This window comes from Neodiprion pinetum, chromosome 7, assembly GCF_021155775.2.
Source record: "Neodiprion pinetum isolate iyNeoPine1 chromosome 7, iyNeoPine1.2, whole genome shotgun sequence".
Lineage (NCBI taxonomy): Eukaryota > Metazoa > Arthropoda > Insecta > Hymenoptera > Diprionidae > Neodiprion > Neodiprion pinetum.
In genome coordinates this window covers 8,285,223-8,309,861 of record NC_060238.1, presented here as the reverse complement: position 1 = coordinate 8,309,861, position 24,639 = coordinate 8,285,223, and the positions used below count along the sequence as shown (strand labels likewise).

Below are 24,639 nucleotides of genomic sequence, written 5' to 3'. Positions count from 1 at the left end.
CTATACACGCACCGTTAAAGCAACGTTACTAACTTCAACCTCAAACGTCTTTTCAGCTGCGAAAGCTCCGAGAGTCAGTGACATCTGGCGGCTGGTATTCCAGCAGTAATTCATTCGTTTTACAGTAACAGAAACTTTGGATTCTCCAGCGCGTGAGGCTTTGATAACGATTTCTGATTAAACTTTCACATTACACAACACGGTGAACTGATCAACACAGGAACGAAAAAGTCTCTCTACATCTACTAAACTCGTTTTCTCAGTTAATGGACCAAGTTCTATGAACAACGGTAAAATAGTTCACTCTATAGTTGTAGAATCCAAATTTTGTTCGAGTTGAGAGGATAATTGTGTTGAATCGTAAAACTCGGCACATCCATGGACAGGTACAATTAATAATTCAAGAAATATCAAACGTTCAGTAATTCTGCTTCCATCATTCGATACCAATTCGTAATCGAGAAGTACACTTACACAACAATACTCAACGTCTTTGTTGTCTTTTGTTTTTCACCTTCTGCCAGATTTTTATAACTAATAGGCATTCTGTACGATGCGAAGTTGCAAATGTATCCGGAAATTAAGTGAGGCATTCAATTGCTGGATATTCCGAGTATCCCTTTATATCGCAATAGGGATTTCATTCCCTTCGGGGAGGGGGGTTAGCTCATTTAACCGAAAATTTAGACCCGCACGACAAATATTGCACACATCCAATTACTTATTCACTTGAGTAAAACGAACAAGTCTCGTACCCCATGCGTAGACGTAAAGAAATTATACTAAGATAATTAAAAACGCAAATTCTTCGAACCGGATAAACCGGTATACAAGTAATAAATATTTTCAGAACCTTTGTTACTTTCTAATCTTCACCACTATGCAATGCCTATAAACGGGATTAATATTCTTACAATATTTTTGCAGATATGTAACGTGTCTTGTCAAACTTGACTTGTCATTCCATTGGAAGAGAAAAAGCAAGAAAAAAATCGTTCATTAAAAGCATGATAATTTTAGATAACAGCCGTAAAATTTCTGTCGATTCGTTATTTTTAATCTGCTTATTTTTATTTTTTTATAAATTTAATACACAACGCGGGTCGATTTCTCTCGTTTAATAACTGCATCGAGACAAATCGCGCATCGCAGGTTACGGAAATACAAATACGCGCTTCAATTAAGACACGTTAGACAAGCGTGGAAAAACCAGGTATCTGGATGAAGAAGAAAAATAGGGGAATTACACACATACATGAAACTTCTTCCGGAAACTTGTTTGCCGCATGCCGCGGTAGCGGCTAAAAGCTGAACGAGCCACGATTCCGCTTTCCAGCAGCACTCGTTAGTCATAATTTTTCACTTCCTATCGCCATTATCGTGATTGCTTTTCCTGTTTTTTTTTTTTTTTTTTATTCTTATATTTATTATTTCTATTTGCGTTTTTTTTTTCGTTCATCGCGTTAAACATAGATCAACGTTTTTAGCGAGGGATCCACGTGCAGGAAAATTCGTCATATTATGCGCAGTTCGTGTCTATGAAACGTTATTGCCAGTGGGTTTTAAGTTTAATTCGGTGTTTCCGAAAATTTCCCACGCCAATTTTCCACGGAAGTATTAACAGTGTAATTTAGGTCACAGCTCGACCGAAGCTGGGCTTTGAAATATTGCAAGGGATCATCATGGTGTTTCAATAAATATATATGTATATATATGAGGTATTCCATGCCAACTGAGAGGACATTTTCCCTGACCCCCGCCAATTTGCTTCATTATTTTTTATGTGATTTGACAACCTAAAAAAAACACTCACCATTTTTTTCAGATTTTTCGTCCCAAACATTCTCTTTTAAAAAATGTTACAAACCCTTTCATGGTCTTAAAAAAAAAACGCCATTTTTTATTTTTTTTTTAAAAATTCACATAATTTCTGGGTCCCAAAACAAACATTTTGAGCCATAGTTCAGAGGGGAGAATTGATTTTTTTGTATTTTTTAAATATTTTTTTAGGGTAACAATTTTTCTTATTTTGTATGTACTATCTAATAATAATTCCTAACGGCTCGGCATTTGCCAAACTAATGAATTTTTTCGATTTAACAATTATTTATAATCGAAATAGTTCGAATGCTCAATTTTTCTTTTAATTTTTCTGGAATTGAAAAAAAAACCTAAAATCACTTATTTTTCGTTAACTGGGATGATCCCTTAAAAACAATTCTCACAACGATCTATAATTTATGACGAAAATATCATCATCGAAAATCACTTATAATCTCATACGGATGTAGCGCTATCATTCGATTCATTATGCCTATTGGCGGAGTTTTGAACGATAATAAATTCTGATTCACCGCATAGCTAATGATCGTTATAAATAATCACATATCGGGAAGAAAATTGAATTCAATTTGCATGATGTCACAACGTCATTTCAAAAATTAGCTTCATATTGCTGATTTTTAAGAAAACAATTACCTACCATACGTAGCACAGCTACAAATAATTGCGATCATTCAGTGATCATCAAATCCATATTCGATAATTCGTAATCCTTTCAATCATCGCGATATTGTTAACGATCACTAATAACTATTGGTGGCTATTTATATCTTAAATAATGATTGTCTTGACAGAAATAATGATAACAGCGATATTGCCATGCTAATGATATCGATGACTACAATAAATTTATCATTATTAAATTCTAGGATTTCAATGATGTTAACGAATTGAATGATTGTAATAATTTTAATGGTTTCAGTGGTTTGCATGACGATCGTGGAGGCAATCCGAAACATGTTCATGGTGATAATTACGTTTGGAAAAATGATGCATGATATTCAATTGAAGGTCATTTTTCTAATGACAGCAACGATATTAGAGTGGTGGGAAAAAATGTTTGTAGCGATGATTGTATTGTTCGAAACAATGATAACACTGCTAAATATTATAAATAAGAATAAAAATCGTAGAATTTTAAGTATAAACACGACAATGTCGCTTTGTTGATGTCATAATTATATTAGCGAGGGTGATAATATTACCGTATTGCAGTAACGCAACGTTATAATAGTCTCGATAATCGTTATAAAACAATGCGTCAATACCGACGTTCATTATTTTTCACCAGGGACGGTGCATAAAATGACGGATAAAAAACATAAGCGTAGAAGAATAATACCCTGGAATTTTGTATAATTCAACGGAAATAATTAATGATAAAATACACGTGCTAGCACGATAGATTCAAACTAATTGCAAATTAAACAAATGGATCATTATAATTTCACAGCAGGTTTTTTTTTTTGTTTCACCTTTCGCCAGAACCACATCTAATTTTGAATGTGACTTTTCCACATTCGAAATATCTCAATTAAAACGCGGTTTGATGATTGGACTGGGTTCATTTTAATATCAATAATAATATACTTATTTTTGAAAATACAGCAAAGAAAACTGGAAAAAGTATATTTCTTATGTATGGGGCATTCCATGCCAACCCATCGAGCTCCTGACCCCGATCAATTTATATTTTTCCGATTCTTTTTATATGATGGGCCTTCCCCCAAAAACCAAGAAAAAATTTTGAAATTATATATTTTTTTTTATTCGTTATTCAAGCTATCTCAAGAATCCACTTTTTCCTAAAAATTCACAGACGTTCCTTGATGGGAAATGATGATTTTGAGCCCAGAACGGGAGTGTGATTCCGGTTTTTTCTATTTTTCCAAAAGGGTTCAAACATTCTGTTTCAACAATTTCAATGCAAGTTATAACAGTCTTTAGTTTCGGCGGTTCTTTTCGGAATTTTCGAAAGATGAATAATAATTGATGATAAGTATCTACAGGAAAAATTAATAATCATTCAACTTATTGAAATAAAATGTTTGAATCCCTCTGGAAAATAGAAAAAACCGAAATCCCCGTAATCAAGAAATGTCTGTGAATTTTCTGGAAAAAATGGCCTTTTTGAAATAGCCTAGAAGACAAATTAAAAGAAAATTATTTTTTTTATTTTTCATTAATTTTGGAGGAAGCTCGATCATATGGAAAAAAAAAATTGTAACGATGTAAATTGGTTCTGGTCAAGGGCTCATTGAGTTCGCATTGAATGCCCCATATATTGTTTAAATTAAGGAAAAATCACATACGACGAGGGGCCTCAAATTGTTCGACAATACAGCAGAATAATCCTGTACTTCGCGAGTATCAATTTTTTACCATAAACAATCAGCTTCGGAGTTTTTTGCAACCGAAAATAAGAAAGAAAAAAAGAAAAAAGAAAAAAAAAAACAATGTCACTAGTCAGGTCCAGCAGTCCGATTCGCAAGAACGGTTTTGCGTCAAATCGCGGGATGAGGAACAGTTTTCGCCCCGGTGCAGCGGCAGAGAACTCGTCGAGGTTCGCCGAGCAACAAGTGAAAGCTGCAGAGCCACTTTCCCCCGACAAGCATCGACTCGTGTTATTTCCGGGCCGATTCCCAACGCCGTTACCACTTGCCTCATCCCCCCTCCCGTTTAACCCCATTTCTCCCCCCCCCCCCCCCCCCCTGCTCCACCAATTGGCCAACGACCAAGACCCGCTCCGCGATTAATCTCGACTCTCTCTCTCTCTCTCTCTTTCTCTCTTCCTTAACGAGTTAACAGTAGAACCTCGATTATCGAAACCTCGGTCATCCGAACCCTCAATTATCCGAACCATGTACCCGAACGCTCATTTATCCGAACGTCGGTTCAAACGATAAGTTGTTAGTTAGAAATATACGTTGATGCGTGGCTGAAAAACGTAAAACAGCCGTTCGTCAATTGACGACAGACGACTATGTAAAACCAAAGTAATAAAATAATCGTTCACTTTAAAATGAAAATGTTGACTCAAAATTCCTTTATTTGAAGTAGAAAAACAGTTTTTTGATGATATTGAGATGTTACGGACGTGTTTCAGAAATTGAGTTGTGTTTTTTTTTTTTTTTTTTCAAGAATTACCGTTTTTCTCGCAATGTAAGAATAATTCTACCCAATAAATAGCGGCAATAGATTTGTCAGGAAGTTTTACCCTTGTTTCATATACTTGAGAATTAATTAATATGCAGTATGTCTCGAAAATTTCTATACACTATAGTGTACAAAAAAGCGAATGGCTTAATATGTATTTAAAAGTTTATTACAGACTGTTTGTCGATCTCAATTCGCGTTGTATATATGTATATTATTATACCTTAAGATGAAAATTGCATTTCGGACATCCGAAGGTTTGATTATCCGAACTAGGCTCGGTCCCAATTAATTCGGATAATCTAGGTTCTACTACATTTCTTTCGTTCTTCTTTCTTGTTGCAATAATTGTAATAGTATCAGCCGATATAAGATCCAATATAAGTCAATATCGTCTCAATTAATTGGCAATGTGATTCTCTGATTCCACGCAATAATATTTATCGCTTTCATTTACGTAAAGAAAAAAAAAAATTTATCGTTACTTCTACGGAGCGGTGAATTATACAATTCCGGTGAATCGAAGAGTGTTCTGCCGAATTGATAATGCTCCTTTGGTACTATCAGGTGAAATAATATCGTAATATCAGTATGAAACTCTTTTTAATTTTACGAAATTATTTATCAACACAAAGAAGAAATGAGAAATTTCTGTAAGTCGAATATAGTTTTTTTGAAGTTGCATGGAACTCAACAATTTTTTGAAGTTGTAGAATCACGTTTTTGGATAGTTTTTAAATTTGCCTCAGTCTTGAAAATTTGTCTGGAATAATCAAAATTCTTTACGAAGATCTGTACGTCAGATGAAGAAGAAAAATGGAAAAAATTTACCACATTGATTTAAGAAGAAAAACGTACATTGTAAAGTTTTTAAGATAGCATTTAGGTCTGGGTTTCAGAATTTGTATATCCGATCTGAGAATATTGAGAAAAACAAAAAAAAAAAACACTGTTAAGTGGGATAAGAAATTGTTTGGCCGAGAAAAATAGAAGCTTGTTCGTATTTGGTGAGAAATTCTATTTTGGATAGGTGGAATTCAATTTTTATTTCAACGTGTAAATTAAATCTCGAAAAGACGATTTTTACATGCGTAACTTTTTTCAATGCGGTTATTACATAGCAGTTGGATTACGCATGCGTTAAAAATAACCTAATTGGGGATAAACTTCAGGGTTTTTTCATTCAACGAATAATAAGAGGTTTGAAACAACGCGTTAAAGCCACATTTTAACCGGTAACGTATCTCTCAAAATCTCTGATTCAAGCTCGGAATTTCCACTGCGTAAAGTGACTACTTAACAAAAGAATCTCGTTCATAGTTTTATAGAGTCATCGTTAATTTTAAAATATATCAGGGAAATTCGATATTTCAGAATTTCAGAGTTAATCAAAAGTTGGTGTATTTGCATTTGTAATTGTTCTATTTTGTTCGTTTGAATTTTTGGAAGACAAAAAAAAAAAGCGACGAAAAATCAATCCGGTATAAAAATAATCTAACCATCAAATTTCCCGTTAAAAATGTGAAATTGGCAAAAACCACCAAAATTTCCACTAAACAAGCCAAATTGCTTTAAAAATCGACAAATTTCCCGCCAACCGCTGAACAGGTAAATTATTCTCACCAAGAATTTTTTAAAATCACCATATTTAGCGGGAAAATCACCAAGCTTATAACAGCGGCGTGAAAATCGTCATTGCTGCATGACGATGAGTTTTTAAGGTATCGACGCATGCAGTCATACGTACGTATATTCTAGTTTTCGAAAGGCGGTCAAGCGCATTGTGTAGGTCAGTTAATAGCATCACTTTCGCTTTGCGTTATTGTATGTACCTGTATTACTTAATCCAGGGGCACTTGCGTTCCTATGCGACATAATTTTTTTTTTTCCAAATGGCAAAAAAGAAGCTTGCAAATCACGATGAAAGTAAAGAAAGAAACAAATCAACCAATGCATAATAATATTTGACATTTGCAGAGGGAGGAAGCAGGCCCCTTGGGACTGGTGGGACTAGACCCGTTCGTTCGTTTCGTCTTCATCTCGATGTTTCTCGATGTTAACTAATTTGTAAAAATGTATAAATCATCGCAGGGGAACAAGTTTCGTTGCCGTTTAAACGTGACGTAAAATTTTTATGCAGGTCAATTTAAACGAAAATCGGTTTTTGTTGTCTTTCGATAGAAAAAATTCAGTGTTTGATCTGCTGTGACTAAACATTTTTTTTTCTCAATTGACGGGACACGTGTACAATAAAAAAAAAATTATCTGCAAAGTTCACTGTGAGTATGATCCAATATTCCGTTACAAGACGTATACCTAATCTACTCCAATTTACATTCAGATAGCAAAGGTCAGTAAACCTGATGATTTAAGCATGACGATTTATGTATCAGACATTTGTAGGGGAATATATGTGTGTATATATATATATTGTGTATTGATACTCACGATATCCTTCAGGTTTATTAGAAACCGCCTTACCTGAAACAACAAAGAGGAAAATATATTTAATATACACATTGTTACAAAAATGAACTATCAGTTACCATCTATTTAAAGTCGAGTGTATGCTTTACAAGAAAAACTCATGTACACTTTTTTACAAGACCGGTAGGTACGCTATAATATTCAAAAAAGGTCAAATTATAAGTAACTCAACTTTTGACAGGCTGTAACTTTGACACAGTTAGTTTACGAAATTTTGACAGAAGAGCTTTTTTGTAGAGCATTCAATTTCCTACAAAACTATGTCTTCAGGGTTTTTGTACGACGCTTCGTTAGATAGTTATAAAAACTAGAAGAAGCAAACAACATTTTTCCTATGCTATTCTTATGGAAAATCGAAAAGTGCGATGAGCCACCCCTTAATATTAATATTAAAATCTAAAATTTTAACTTGTGTCTTTGTATACCGAAATAAAACTTTTGAACCTGTTTGGAAGGAAAAAAAAAAATTTTTTTTTCTGAATCACCCTAATGTACTCGTATATACCTAAATAAATTAACTCATCTCTGCGAAATTTATATTATAATGTACGAAGCAATAAAAATCGAAAGTGTATTTTACTGATTTCAATAAATATTTCACCACCAAACGATTTTATTTCCAATTTCGGATTAGCCGATACTTTCGACATAAAATAAGCATTACGTATTTCAGTTGATCAGTTAGAAATACATTTGGATCCGGTTCAGTAATTCATAATCGAAAATTCACAATATTCAACCAATTATGCAGAATTATTCAATATTCTTTAAATTTACATTTCCCAATTCAGAATACAAAAATCTAACTGAATGAAAGATTTAGTGAGATTTGAACCCAATTCGACACTCGCAAGTATTTTTCGGATGGCGTTGCAGACGTCGGATCGGAACTGAAAAACGCAAGTTAAAACACCCGCCACATTGAATTTTGAAATTTCTTTTCTCAAGCTGCTAAAACATATTCGAGAAAGGATCAATGATTGAAGTACGAAAAATAGTGAATTGAATAAAAAGAAAGAGGCAAAATCGCCTATCTAACGAGATTAACGGGAAGAGGCGCGACTCTGACGCCATCTACGAGCAATAACGATCATCGAATACTAATTTCAATCATTTCAATAATACGGTGAATTCATGGCAAGATGAATATTTGACGAGATTCAATTCAACCTCGACACGAAAACAATCGGTACAGATAAAGAGAAGACTTTTTTAACTTTTGAATGGCCCGATTCAATCACGACCTTTAAGCACAGTCGTTCGCAAATTGTTTAACGAGCTCCTGATTTAAAAATGGATCCGTGCAATGTTATTACTGCGTAAAAGGGCACTTTTCGATACCGTGCGTGAAATCGTATTTTATGTACTTGTTGCACAATATGACCACTCCACTCGTAAGTAAACTCTCTCGTGTTGGTTAAAAACCTGGATATCTCTTCAAATATTGGCCGTAGTGAGATGATTGAACAAACGAATTTTCCTAAAATTTCATAAGCTTCCCAACTGGCGAATTCGTTTTTGTCTTTTTTTTTTGCTTTCAACAGCTATAATTAACAATTTACTATGGAATAATCATTAATTTTCTCAGCTATTTCGTATATTACCGCTATAAATTCTTTAGTAGGGTGTCGATAGAATTGGACCATATACGTTTGGTTATCTATTATATTTTCCGAGTAAAGTTCAATGAGTGTAAAACATGTGTATAGAAAATTCTAATTACAAGGTTGAAGTTAGTAACGTTATCATAATAAAATACTGCGGAAGTAATCACTATTTTTTTTAATTTTACAATGAATTTGAAGGAACTAAGATTTCAAACTATGAGTTTGTTTAGTTTTATCACTATTTACTGAATTTCAGATAGTTGCAAAATCGTAAAATAATGGTTTGTATCCAGCATCAATCGTAACGATGCAATTACTCATTTCAATACGATTACTTCATTTTCCTGAGTTGTCAGTTGCCTGTCATATGATCGTAAAATATGTATGAATGAAATTATTTTACTTGTATTCGAATTTCATGAGATTTTGGAAACAGAAACATGAATATATGAATAGACCCATTTCTGGAAATGAAAATTTATCCTGCATTATTAAGGTTGCACATTTTTGAGGTTACGCGATGCGAGCTGCAAGTTTGACGAATGATATTTTTCACCCATGTTTATGGCACGATGTATTATTTAAATCGTGATGTTGAGTGTTGGATAACAACTCTTAAAGCTCTCTTTTCTTCCGTTTTCCATCATTCGTTTCTACGCTATTTCTATCCGCATAGTGAGAGTGACTGCGATAGGCGATCTTGTTCAACGCTTATTCTAACCCTCCGAGGGTAACAAAAACCGGTAGCATAGTTTCTGCATCATGAATATGATGGGGTTTTTTTGGGCGGTAAGTTGGCATTAAAAATATAAATGAATGAAGCTCTGCATCGTGTTAAGTTTCAATGTGATTCTGTATCAAGCGTTCTTGTTAGCGGCATAGCAAAGTACGCGAAGGAAATGTCGGCCCTCCACCATCACAGGATTGTTATATTTACTACGACATGTTTATGTTACAAATTTCCTACGAATTGATTAAAAATTCAAATTTCAATTATTCGTCGTAACACCAATAAGGTAATTATACAAAAATTAGAAGGAAAAAATCAGATATTATATTGAAGATCATAATTTTGGCTTAAAAAAAGAATTATTCGTTTTATCAAAGGTATGAAAATCTATAAGATAAAAGTAGTGAAATATCTTCAAAAGCCCCTCGGGTGCAAAAAGTACACGCCAAGAAGACTAAAATGATAAATATTGAAAAAAAAATTTCTGTATCTTAAAAACCATGAAAATAGCCGCTCGCAAAAATAGTTGTTGATTGTACAAAAGACATTGACATCGATCCTTGTTGTCAAGTACATTACATAAACTTAAATTAATATACAAATTATAGACGCCCCTCTCCGTAAAGAGTGAAATGAACGTAAAAAATTATGAATCAGCTTGGATAAATAGAAAAATTTTTAGTGCCTGGTACTTGGTTGGCCTTTTTTTTTTAAACAAGTAAAAGATTCATTTACAGAGCTGCAACAGCCTAGAAGTCGATGAAATTTCACGTACTTATAACGATATAATTATGCAATCCAATTTATCCTGTCATACATTTTTCCTCGGTCCAAAATTAAGCCCGCCAATCATCAGTCACCAAAATATTATTATTTCTACCCAAGTAGTTTTTTGTATTCATTATATTTCTTTCAATTTTCACGGAAAAGGATGTCTATGAGTACATCAATTTATGTCTATATGATTTACTCAGCAACAAAGAGTGATTTCGATATTTTTTATACACCAAACAAGGAGTTTTGTGGTTAGCTATTTTCACGGTTTTCAAGAAGAAGAAGAGACTTTGCACATGTTCAATACTTGAATGTACTTGATGCAAGGTTTTCGCACCCGAGGTGCTTTTGAGGGTATAACATATTTAGAGAAACAGCCACCGACGCCGAGCAAAATAAGCTGTGAATTGGAGTGTCCACAAAACAGAATCGAGTTAATCGCCTCCATCTTAGCCACCATTTTCTGACGTACCGAAATCGCGGAAAGCTTGAAACACATGTAAGTGGGTAGAAACGTTAGTGTCAATAAGTAAACATATTACAAGCTAATATCGCAATATGTTTATTTTATAACATCAACGTTTCTACCTAAAAGTACTTATACCGAGACAATGTCTTGAAACATGAAAATCAACCGCGCATGCGCCACTAAATTCAATCTCATTGGTCGGCAAAATCTTCCCGCAGCGATATTCTTGTCCGCGATGCAGGCGGGCCAACGTACACAAAATGTGTACCTTTGAATTTTCAAAGTAGCATAAGCATTAAATTCCGACCGTTCTTTGAAAAATCAACTTTCCGACCCGATAACAAATGCTTGTCCAAACCTTTCCGAGTCGCTGCCTCAATTATTTGAGATTCTAACCTCGAAGATTCGTGTCAACCACATCGCCGCCAGAAACAGTTTGACGGCTGAAACTCTGGATGGCCAGCCGGCGCGAAGAGCCGATAAAACTCACGCATGCGCGGTTGACTTTCAAGTTTCAAGAGATCGTTCCGGTATGTGTTCAAAACTTCCCGAAATCTCGGTTCGTCAGAAAATGGCGGCCAAGATGGAGGCGATTGACTGGACTCTGTTTCGTGGAGACTCTACTGTGATGAGTGAGTGATTCAGCGACCACGGAAATGGAATTGACTCTTACTCTCCGGTTTCTGAGACTCTTCGTTTCTCGCTGCGTCTCGCATGGGAGGTAAAATGGGAGGAAGAGGAGGAGGAGGTCGTGACGTGGCAACCTGTGGCTTCCCACTCGGAGGTGGCTCTCGCCGTTCTGACTCGCCTCTTGGAAGATGCTGCGGATTTTTCTCGCCTGCAGCCGATCTCGACTCGCCGCCGCCTCGCGACTTGCAGTCTGCGAATACAAACGAGATTCACGCGTGTCAAATGATCGAAAATAACACTTGATATATACGCTAAACATATGCATACAGTTCAAAATATGTACAATGTCTACAAATTATTCCAAATTATACTCTAAGAATTATTAATACATACTGGAGGGGTGGGGTTGAAATTCCGAATTTGATAAGTTCCGAAAGCACCGAATTCTAAATTTTTTGTTAACGAAACTTGAAGTAACGAAATCAAACTTTGACGAAATATCAATGTTTCGAATAGTCCAAATCCCGACGCTCAAAGTTTTGAAAGTGCAAAGTTCCGAAACGGCATAACTCCGACGAGTCAAAGTTCTAAAAGTGCGAGAATGAGAAAATTTCAATATCCGAAACATCGATGTTTCAAATGATCGAAGATTTCAGTTCTTTGAATTTCTGGCTTGGTTAAATTTCACCATTTTGATACTTTCTTCGTTTCGAATTTCCGATTTGTATGCGTTCGGAATCCTGGTCATTCCGATTTTAAGTTTTTAGCTCATTTTTTATACCCACTCGTTGAGTAAGCTATACTGTGTGAGTTTACTTCAATTCTAACTTTACTTTCGGAAATCTTGCTTTTCGGAACTTTGAGCCTTCGGTTTACGACCATTCGACATTTTGTTGTTTCGTCAAAGTTTGGTTTCTTTACTTCAAATTTTGCTGCCAAATGATTCAGAATTAATCTTTTTCATAGAGTAACTAATAAGAGGGGACAAGAACTGTTCCATAAGTTACAAGCACGCCTGACTTGCTTGGACCGACACGTGTAATGAAATCATCACTTTCTATCTTCCCGGCCCTATCTCAGTCAGATTTTATTAGCAGTTATAAATTTTTCAATTACCATAAGAGATTAACAGCGCAAATCAGATTTTTTCAAGTATATTCTATAAGAATAATTCCGAATGCAAAGAAATGTGTTGAAAATGAAAATAGTTACTTTTTGTATCGCCAACAAGAAATTTACGTATTGCACTCTCTTATTGATTGTAAATACTTTAAAGAAATGAGTGTGTCGTGAGAATTAAGTTCGTATGACGAAAGATATCGAAAGTTTCTTGATTCATTGAATGATAAGGATGAATTCAAATCAAGGAATCTAGCAATTCTACTATTATTATTCCTTGGGAAGAGAAAGTAGATCATCTAGATACGTATATTTACTTCGGCTCAAGAAATTGAATATACTAAAGCAATTAGTATAATTAGTACTGTATTTAAAGTTAATACTATGTAGAAAAAAAACAATTGAAATTTGAATTTGTAATAGAAATAAGAAAGATGCAAATTGCCAGAACTCTTCTTGCATAACGAGTGTAATTGTTGAACAATAATAAATGTGTATTCATTTTTTTACGTCACAGAGTCGAAGTTATAGTAGTGTAGGTATATTGTAGGTATTGGGTGTAAACCTAGTGGAAAAATGTACCGGAAGACGAAAATACTTTTCGTTAAATTATGAGAAAACGAATAAAATTATTACAAAATCGTTAGCATGCAAAAGTTGCAAGAAGATCTTCTATAGACATTTTGTTCCCGGATGTTAATAAAAATTATGCTGCAATTATAAAATGAAACTTGTTAGATATCAACGTTTCATTTGAAATCGCTTCGGAATGATGAAAAATCGATTAGATTTCTTCGATTTTACTTGACGGTGGATCATTTCATTCCGAATTAGATTATTTTTTACGATCTCACTGGGATACTGTTTTTTATTACATCGGCGTTATAAAACATTTAATTTTGTAACGTTGCGCCGACGTTGATTATGATCAATAAATGGAAATATCAAATTGATTTGTGTAAGAATTTTAGAAAGAAAAATAGTTATCCGAATGAAATGAGCCATCGCAGAAACGATTTCATTTTTCAACAATTTGGGAGGGATTGAAGTGAATCATCGATATTAAAACTTTCGTTTCTATATAATTCCAGAATTTCGTACTTTTACATTTTCAAAGAGATCGTCCCAAATTACGAATTCCTTGATTTCATGATTTCTCGACGTGCGACTATCTTGTAATAAAATTTATACAATCCAAATAAATATTTGAGAATGCAAGGAGGACAGAGTTGCACTATAACGAGCGGACTTATAACGAACGGTTTTACATTTATGGTCTCACATTCGTCTCGCTTGATAAATTTTTGCGATATATCCGGTACAGCGGTTATCGATATTACAACATTACGTGACAATGAATATGAACGCTTTTTTCAACACTTTCTTATGATACAACTGGAGAAAATAACGCAAGACGGAATAAAGTCTGTAAGACGTACACGAACATATGTTTAATAACAAGCTACTCAAAGGTTATTTATGTATGTGTATATATATGTATATATATATATATATATATATATATATATATATATATATATATATATATATATATATGTAATACACGTACATAGAGTGGCCGGAGATCAGATTGTTTTATGATGATTATATTCATAGTTGAAAAACTTTTCCCAACCGTAATTCACTTTCAAACTTTCTCGCGGCTAGAGCAAAGGCGTCGGCGTCGACCGACCGGAGCAATTAACAAAAATGAGGAAAACAAAAAGCGTCGCGGATCGTGTTACGCAACAAACGAAAGTGCTCCGAAGGAGGGTGAAGAGTGAAAGAATAAAATAACAGGGTTCACAGGGAAAAGATGGCACTAAAACTAATTAATTTATAGCACGGACGTGCGAAAGTAATTTTCTTATCATCAATTCAAATGTGCGAGCGATACATACATTTAAATTGAATTTTTCACTCACTTACGAACGTGGCAAGGATAAGTAGAAACTTTTGAATTAAGAAATAAATACTTTTTGTTTATTTGTTGGTATCAAATTTCTCGAAATTAATCCAAGGAATATATTTCGTGCAAAAAAAAAAAAAAAAAATCCAGATACATTTATCAGAAATGGGATTTATATTATTATGCATCGTTTCTCAGACTGCAATAGAGGCGGATGGATAGGATGGATTATGGAAATTTAATTGAGAAAGTTCGAAACTACGCTGAACACGTACGCGTTGAAATTGAGGATATTAGTTTGCTTTCCTTCACTCGCTTGTGGGTTTGTGCAAATTTACGCTCTGTGTGTAAATAGAAATTGATATGCACCGTTTATCGTTGTATCGTTATCTATAAGTTGATTACTTGTCACCCACGGATTTCTAGATGAATTATACTAGAATAGCGTCGCTTAAGAGATTGAAACGCCTTGTTTTGGAAAATGGAAAAAAGAATGGTGGAAATCGGTGTTGTTATCATTGTGGGGATTTAAAAAAATATATGCAGCTCAAATTCTGACGTAACAAGCTTCGAATTTGATTCACGTATGATTAAGGAGCTTCGCGAAATTCATATTATACACTATTTGGAGATAACTTCAAAGTTTGAAAAACAATTCTGTTGACCAGTTTCAACGATAATATGTTATATTCTACAAGTTTGATGCATTTTAGAAAAATACTTTTCCATGGAATAATATATCCACACTGAGTATAATTTGAAAACTTTCATAAATTGAAAACAAGCTGACCAAATTTTTGATATATTTTTTTAGAACTAGAAACCAGATACTCCGAAAATAATATGTTTTTAAAGAATTGTTTCTCGCAGGTCGGGGTCAAAAAAAATCTTGCTCGATTTCACCAAAAGTTTTGTTACGTATATAATATTGCAATTTACATTTGCGGGTCAGTTCTTTTTTATTTGTCGCAGTTTCGTAAAATTGTTCACATTTCTTCAAAGATCGTTGATATGTTAGATAAGAAACAATAACGTAGCAGCTGGAACAGACCAATTTTAAACAGCGACTCTTATCATATACAGTATTGACCCAAGTTTGCCGGAGAAAATAAAGTATCTCCAAATATTCAGAAATGAATATAAAATCGAAGAATAGTCAAGAAGAAAATAAATTCGAGAGATATACATATCATAGTAATGAAGATCGTAATTTTAAGTAGAATTCCAGGATTTTCAAAACCGTTCTACTGAAAAATATTTCACTTCTATAGTTATAAAAAATAAAGTTACAAAAATTTATTGAAATATCGTTACAATAGTGGATTGAATATTGTTGAAATTATGAAAAATTGTGCCAAAATTAACCATTTAGTGTGATTATGACTGTCATTCAATTTCTTTGTTCAGTAAACTAGATTTTTTCAGTTAAATACAGAAATCTTCTGCTCCAGCAGCACCAAATTATCCCAATATTATAGTTACAAGAAGACGTAATTTAAAAAAAAAAAATGATAACCAGATTCAAACTAGATTTCTTCGTATATTTACAAAACTCTTTTTCATTTTCGACCCACGGAATTCCGATATTTTATACAAGGCAAGCATGTTTTACGCGATTTTTCATGCTCGCGTTCGGTACGTCAGGTAACTGTTTTAGCGGTGATGAGAGTAACACCTTACAATTAGTTGATTTGTAGTCTGTTGTTTCGATTTCAAAGACATCGTTTTAGAGATTTTGCTATCAGCTTCGACATTTCGTCAGACATCTTCTGATTTCCTTCAGATTCCAGCCTAACGGCAATATTTCTTAGTGCGAAAACAAATTTTCTTTTTTCTCTTAACGGATTCCAATTTCCTTAGATGTAAAGAAATGTCTTTAGGGTTGGCAGCGGTGAGCGCATGCGCAGTCACAAACAAATCTGACATTGCGCAACCCTAACCTCAATTTCGTGCAAAAAAATACTATTACGATCATGATCAAGGGATGAAAAGAGTTCGGGACTGCGCGACCAACAACCTATAAACAACTAGAAATTTCCCTTGTTGAGGGCTTGTCGAATTTTTCCGGTTTTTCCGATGACAATGGGTAATTAATTAATTACCATCAGAGCGGATAAGCCGAGGTGCAGGTGAATAGCCGATCGGAGTGAATGGGATCAGTGGGTACAAGATCGAGGCTCATCAAGATTGTCCACGGCGAGTAAAGTTGACCTAGTCAGGCGCCCACGGGCTCGCGTAATCTAAAATTGATTCTCAACAGCTGCTCTGTAACGTGTATTCGTGTATCGTACGTGTTACTAACTTAACGAAGAGACACACGCAGCGTCGAGACGACTGACAGACGGGCGATAGAAGGTGAAATGAATTTTAAAAAAAATAAAAATCATACAAATGTATACGCGTTTCGATGTGATCGCTGAAAAGTTTCAATGCCAATAAAAATAATATATGTCGCAGTACGTATTCAATTATATACATAGCTGATAGAATTTGTCGAGGACGTTGAACCGCGCGAATTCAAATGCGGTCGATTGACGTGATCCCGTATAATTCAGCAGATATTCGTCGTGAGAATAATTTACAGAGGCGCAAATCTTTTGCACCCGGTTTCTGGTTAATTTTATGTGGAATCTTGTAGTCATTTCATGTATGAGAAATTGTTTATTTTATTTTATAATGCGAGAAAGTCGTGTAACATATTTGGTTGAAGTCAATGTCGTTTGATTGGAAGTAAAAAGGCTGGTAATAGGATAATTTTTGACGAACGTAAGTTAAATCCGGATGGTTTTGTTTGACAGAAGAATTTATTTCATAATAATTGAGAGAGTCGATAAAAGTTGGTTTTACGTAATTGTAACCGAGAATAGATTTTAATATCGCCTGACCAAGTGTAAAATAAATGTTACAAATCCACCGTGAAAATTTTGAGAAACTCGGAAGGTTCGCTTGTACATTTACTTTTTATGCTTTCAGAATACCACAGTTATCATATTTTGAATTCAATTTGCGAAATATTTGTTTATATAAAAATTAAATTTGTCCTTAAATCCAAACTTCCTTCCACTACAAATCGACATATTATCTGCCAGAATAAATAAATTTGAATAGTACATTATGTCAGAATACGGAAAACGGCCGATTTTCGATAAGAATGAAATTTGCAGCGTGAGCAATGCTAAATACGAGGGTTTTTTTATTTTATTATTATTATTTATTTTATTCGCGGAGAGTGAGGATTGTTTTTCCTTTTTATCAAATATCCGAATATATTCTCTCAGAGAATGTTCTGTAAGTGTATAAAATAAATACCAAAAATCAGGTGAATACCTGCAAATTATTTGATTTGTTTGTACGCCGAAATATTCAAACTAATGAAGTTGATCAGTTGTATAATTTGTACATCAGTTACGGTTTTATTTTTGACCTCGGTCTGAAATTTCGGCACCAAAAACAGGTGTAAAGAAATGAAAAAATTGTCAATTGATTCGTCACAACGAATCAAATGTTTCAATGAATTTAAAACTGTATTTGGCGTATGAAAAATATTGTCAAGTTTCGAATAAAAAATGAATATAAAAAATTGATCTTGGTCGAAGCAGGGAAATATATGCATTAATAATAAATACGACCGGGGGTGCAAAATTTGTTGAAAAAAAAATTCAATGCTATTAAATTTGGTGAAACGTTTCGTGGTTATCAGGAACACCTGCAACAGCCAAAAAGGCTTGACTCTCACAGGCGAGTTAAACCTAGCTTAGATGTTATCTGCTTTATCTATACCTCCGGTTTTAAAGATTGACATTTGGCTGGCCTCCTTTCTCCGTTGCCGTCCCCACGTGGTCGGCTTGTTTTTTATTTCAATTTTTTCATTTTATTTTTTTTCATCACTCGTCAATCCGTCAGTTCCTAACTTTGTTCCTGGATAGTAAGCCAGCCATCATATTCATCCGTGTGCGAGAAAGTAGGTATCGTTCCGAATTATAGCGTTAGACGTGGACTAATCATCTGCGTATAATGTTTAAGGGACGATATTTAGTAGCCTCAACTTGCAACAAATTAATTGTACTAAAAATAGGGGTAGGAATGTTTTTTATTTTATTTTTTTTTTTTATTTTTTTTTTTTTTTTTTAATATTAGAAAACAATTAAACGCCGTAGAGAAATCGAATCGACATAAAAGAAATCTGACTGATATATAAAAGATAAAAAAAGATGTCGTAAAAAAGGTGACAGCAGCTGCGATGGCGATAATTATACTCATTGTCAACTAAACGTAATTGTATTAGGATATTAAGCGTGAAGGACCCTGTTTTTAATTTCCCTTGTATTGATTGGTTATTTTGTGACTGTACGTTTAGCTGCAGGCAAGACTAGAGCTAGGCTATTTATTAAATTATTTGGTCTTTTAAGCTGTAACCTTCAGAACGTAACGAAAAAAATGATTTAATCAAAAACATCACAACATCAATGTTTTAACAGTAAAGCTAATGTTGATTGAAATAAACAGTGTTGTAAGAATCCATTTGTTACACAGATGTAGTCTAGAAAAATGTCAACTTAAATTCAAAAAAGTTTGTAATAGCTGACGATTTTTGACACATCATTTTTGTAACTATAACAAGCTATGGAAAAAATTATCTTAAGAATTCGTAAACTGTTCATTTGCCAGTGAAGCATGTATGGTTCAATAAGTTTTCGCAAGAGGAACAAGAAATTGTGAAGAGATTAATGAACGGAATTTTTTAAAATTCGATCCCAGCTTCTGAAACTTTGTTTAACGTTTTTCTTTTTGTATAATTTTGAAAACGGGTCTAGAACCCCGAATTTAATTTTCCAGTGGCGGGTAGTAAACATTCCTCAACTATTTACACCTTTTACCGTAACCGAAAAATATAGTTCTCGATACGAAACGAATATACGTTGTTTAGTTGTACCAAAAAAATTAATAATATGCTACAACTTTTTTTTTTTGTTATGGTCATTGACTCTATATTTCTTTGCAGTATTGCAGAATGTAGTATTGCTTACTACAATCAGACCAAGTAGTTACTTTCACCAATTTTTTTTGTACTTAAATTAATGTTCAAGCCGCTATCACAAATAGAATAATTTTACAACAATTTTCCAGTCTCCCTAAAAAGTAACCCCGAATCCGCGGCACCTTCACTTGCCAACTGAGTCACCCGACGACAGCGCCAAATCGACCGTATTTGTCCCAACCGACGGACATTTTCTGCTGTCTACGCCAATGACTCATGTCACCCTATCACAGGCTTCCGTGGTTACGCCATGTCACGAAATTAACCGATCGTTTTCAATTGAGTAAATAACGGTTTACTCGATGTTTCTGAAACTATTATAAAAACTTTACTTTTCCTACACCGGGGGGAAGTTTTTTTTCGGTACAAATATTAGTTTTTTCGGAAAAATGATGATGAATAACCGCCAGGTGACGCGTCAACTTTAGTGCTAGTCCCGTCGATGGGGACAAATTTGGCCACTCGCGGCGCCACTCGTACTCACGCTCGGTCTCTGTACCATCATACGAGAGCGGATGAATTTCACCTGGTGTTTGCACAGCATAAAACGAACGCAGAGTCAGAATCGTCGTCCTACGACGGCAGGCATGACGATGTGACGTCTTGTACTTACTTCGACTCGCACTTAACTGTGACCTGGTTTCCGCAGCTGATTTGTTGAACTTAGTAATATCTGGGCAACGCGTGCGGGCTTCGAGTTTAACTCACAATAAATAACGTCATTCCACATTTACTCGATTTGAGCTTCACCACGAGTTTCAGATATACATGTGCGTATAGTTATATATGTTTATTACTGTTCTATAAAGTTGTTAGAACTCTTCTGAAGTAGCAGCAACAACGGTAGTCAGATAAACCTGGTATTATTCGGCTACCGAATAATTGCCGAAGTAAAAATTGTGTCCGAAAACTTGAAAATAAAATAAAATAGAAAAATAAAAATAAAAAAAAACTATTCATATCCCGAATTTGCAAATATTTTCAGGAATATTTGCACAGTGCGAATGTTTCGACTGAAAAAGAATGACACTGCAATGTAGCTGGATTATAGTTGGGAAAAAACGTCGTATTGAAATTCTTGTTGATGTTTCTGAAACATGTTGTTAAGAATATTGAAAAGAACATTCGGATTGTACTCAAATTAGCAGATGGAGAACTGTCGAAATAATAGAGATTATTTCTATACTTGGACAAAGATATTTTCATAGATATATCTAGATTAGTCAAATTTCCGGGTACGGAAAAAATTTTGTTAGCATGTGAATTGTTCAGTTTGATATCTCTTTTATTTTTTTTCGTCATAATTACCGTTTATCCTTGTATAATACAGAGGATTTTTTCTGAGAAGTTTAAGACCCGTAATTTCATACACTTATTCAAATTATGAAAAAAGTAAATTTGCGAAAAATCGAATCCGAAATTTCATGAAAAATGAAGATTTCTTGATACTTCTATAGCCATCATCATTCGCTGATCAATTCATGAATATAAAGCCTAAGATCTGTTTTTAAACATTGCATTCTAAGATTTTACCAACTTGAGGAATTCAAACAAATGATTACATAGGATTTTGACAATTTCAAGAATTTTTGTATTAGCTAAGATTTCAGTATTTTTTATGCATTAAAAAGATTCCTAGATATTCCGTGCGATTTTGCAAACATTCGCAATATTTCAAAAAAGATTCACGTTAATCAGTTTCTACATGCTTTCGTGGCGCTTTTCATTCGATTTCGTGAAAAGTAAGAAAAATGAATGCGATTTCCGAAGAGTTTTGAAGGTTTGAAAAACAGACGATTTTGTAATTAACGGAAAATCTCTACAAGGTTTTTTAAACAATTCAAAATCTTACTCAATTTTTTCAAAACTTGGTATGTTTCTGAAATCTATTGAAATTTTGTAAAATCATCAAACCACGATTCGATTTCACAAAATCTTTAAGATATCATGTGATCATCAAAATAACATAAAAAATTTCTCAAATTTCTTTGATGAAATGGATAATGAATCAAAATCATTTCAAAATTCTTAAAATGTTATGAGATCATTCAGAATTCCGTATAATAAATAATTGTTTGAAGTTTTTTTTTTTTTAATTTCATGGAATCTCGTTAAATATCACGAAATTTTTTCACAAGGTGCACAATCTTTTGAAAGTCTTGATAATTTGAACCCTGTCAATCTAGCAATTAATTTTTTTTTCTTTTCGGCACAGAAGTAAGAAAAAAAATTCAGGGTTTCGCAGGGAATATGAAAAAGAAAAATGACAAACAAAAAAAGTAAGAAAATAAAAAAAATAAATAAAGGGTGCCACTGTAATAGCTTCTGTGACTGAAAGGGCTGGTAACCGAATATGTTATAGCAGTGACGTGAAATTTTGTGAAATCTCATCGTATGATACTTGAAATTCACTGAAAGCCTGCAAAATGACGTAAAATGTTAGAAAATCGGCAGAAATCCGATGTGATAAAAAATTAAATGGCTATAATATATCTATAATAATTCGGCCGGATAAAAAGATTTTCTCACAGCATGTTATACATGTTTACGTATGTATATAATATGTATACCGCATATATGTATAACTGGCGGCAAATCGTAGAAAAGGAGAAAGAAGGCCGCGGGAGCTGTTGGGAAAAGAAAACGGGGAAGTTGAAGAGCGGCGAGTTCTTGGGAGCGGATTTATTACACCGAGAATAAATCAGACGCGTGTTTCACGAAGGCGTGTATACTCAGTGGCTGCGTGTGTACGTATAACCTATTCCGGGTTTAACAAGGCGCATAGCGGCCAGAAAAGCGATTCCTGCTCCGCGTGTAAAAGTCTGCGTAGAGGCAACGCAACGGTGCGTGCGTCCCCGTTATTTTGGCGGTGAAAGTGAAAGTCACATGGCCCGATCCGGTCGGCTTCGACTGACACTTACATTTCCACTTTACTTCCTAGGGCTAGGCCAACCAAGAAATGCCGAACCCCCGCCGGCCGTTTTGCTTCATGTTGTTTTTATGTACCTCCTACGTGTGTCGCTCTGATCGAGCCGTACACTGAGAAAAATTTCATTTCTTACAGTAACTGGGAAAATTCAGTGAAACAGGTATCGTTAAAAAAAAAAAAAATTGTTTGAATATTGTTGGAACTACGGAAAACGAGGTACGCGTAACCATTTTGCGCTATTGTCGATCCTTTTTTGGTTATTGCGACGCAAAATCAGTTTGTGAGGTTTAATCTACTTTTTTAGTTAAATAAGGCTGTAACGTCGATTTATTCTTGCACAAGCGTTAATTTTTCGCAACAGTTACACGAAAATATAGTAACAGTGATCGTAATGAGAAAGAATAGTAACGGATCCTAGACTTTCCGGTAACAGCTAGAAAACTAATTTTCATTATGTACGTGGAACTAGATTTTTAGATTGTGGTAAAAAATGAAAATAATTAAGGACTGAGCGGTAACCGGAACTAAAAATTTCTCTCGGTGTAAGCCATAAATTTGAGATTCAGATTGTTCTCCTTCCCCCATCTCCATTTTATTCTCTTTATTTTTACTACCGACACAAGTTTTTTTTTTCTTTTTGCCTCAACACTCGCGCTTTTTAGACAAATTTTCGGAGATCGGTGACCCGAGAATCGAGGATTCTTACTAATTTTAATACGAGTATAAATGCGAAATTATTTTATTCGAAAGCTGCTGGGATCTCGACGACGAATGTGAAAATGAAAAGTTCTGGATTTATACAAACAGTCGCTTGGATAACGATCCGTTGTTAAAATCGAGTCAAAAATTAAAAAAAAATTGTGTAGATTCGTTCGATTTTAACTTCAGGATGGTTAATTTCATTCGGAAGACTATTTTTTATGAATTGATTGTAATATATTTATTTTTTTTTGTTTGTTTCATGGCTTCGTTAAATGTTTATTGTAGAATATTGTGCCGATTTTGATTATGATCAACAAATTATATTAGCAATTTAGGCAATAGCATTAAGTCGACTTTCTGAAAACAAAACAAAAATCTATACAATGACTTCGTAGACAGTCTTCTCAAAAAAAATAAGAGGTCGTAGAGTAAAATCGAACAAATCTGCTTGACTTTTGCCATTCCGAAGCGGTTTCAAACGAACTAAGCATCGATACTCGAACTGGTGTTTATAATTCTGACATTTTCTATTTTGTTATTCTTAAAGAGATCTTTCTTAGCTTACGAATGTATAATAATAATTCGATAAACACTCGAAGCACGACTATCTCGTAATAAGGTTAACTAAAACTATCGATTTTCAGTCAACCACCTTCTGAGTAAGTGAAAAACGAGCGTTTTCAAAATATAAATAAAAAGTTAGAGAGAATGACAATTTGGAAAAAAGAAAAAAATACAATCGTGATGTAAAAATCAAACAGAGCCTGATTCTTTTGCCTAATAATTATTACAATATGTATGTATATTATTCCTCGCGGAGAAAAAGAAACGCGGCGCAAAAATTTTCACTCATTCACACTACGCTGGGAATTGTTTCTGTAAATGTTGTATTTTTCATTACCATTCGACAAAAGTGGCACGTTTCCAAAGACATGTTTAAGTAAAAAAAATATCATTTTTCTAAGCTCTTGTTTCGTTTCTTTTTCTCCATTTCTGAATCCCTTCACCCGTAAAAGGGGTGAAATAGAATAGCCAAATTGATTATTTCTGTGTAATTGAAGGAGCATATTTGAATCCCAAGTTCCAGTCGATTTCTGAAAATAAATAATGGAGGTCGACAACGCAACGACGAACAGGATCCACACTCGGGGAAATAATGGATCCTGATTCGAGTTTTATGACCGGAATCAACCGACGAGAGAGTCCTTCAACCGGTTTAGCGATCGGCCGGTGAAACGGTACACCTA

At 34.3% G+C, this 24,639-nt stretch overlaps 1 protein-coding gene across 18 annotated transcripts in view; it reads right to left on the bottom strand.

Annotated features, from left to right (window-relative positions):
- The window catches only part of LOC124223834 (PAR-domain protein 1), a 236,833-nt gene that overhangs the window by 31,578 nt on the left and 180,616 nt on the right, over positions 1-24,639 (bottom strand). For 10 of the 18 annotated variants that reach the window (XM_046636151.2, XM_069137869.1, XM_046636140.2 and 7 more), the window contains one exon: positions 11,874-11,945. The exons of 5 other annotated variants lie outside the window; for them this stretch is intronic. In XM_046636151.2, coding sequence (XP_046492107.1) covers positions 11,874-11,945 — 72 coding nt within the window. Of the gene's footprint in view, positions 1-7,446; positions 7,480-11,873; positions 11,946-24,639 lie in introns of all 18 variants that reach the window. 3 more of the 18 variants (XM_046636153.2, XM_069137866.1, XM_046636143.2) reach the window with 1 other exon arrangement.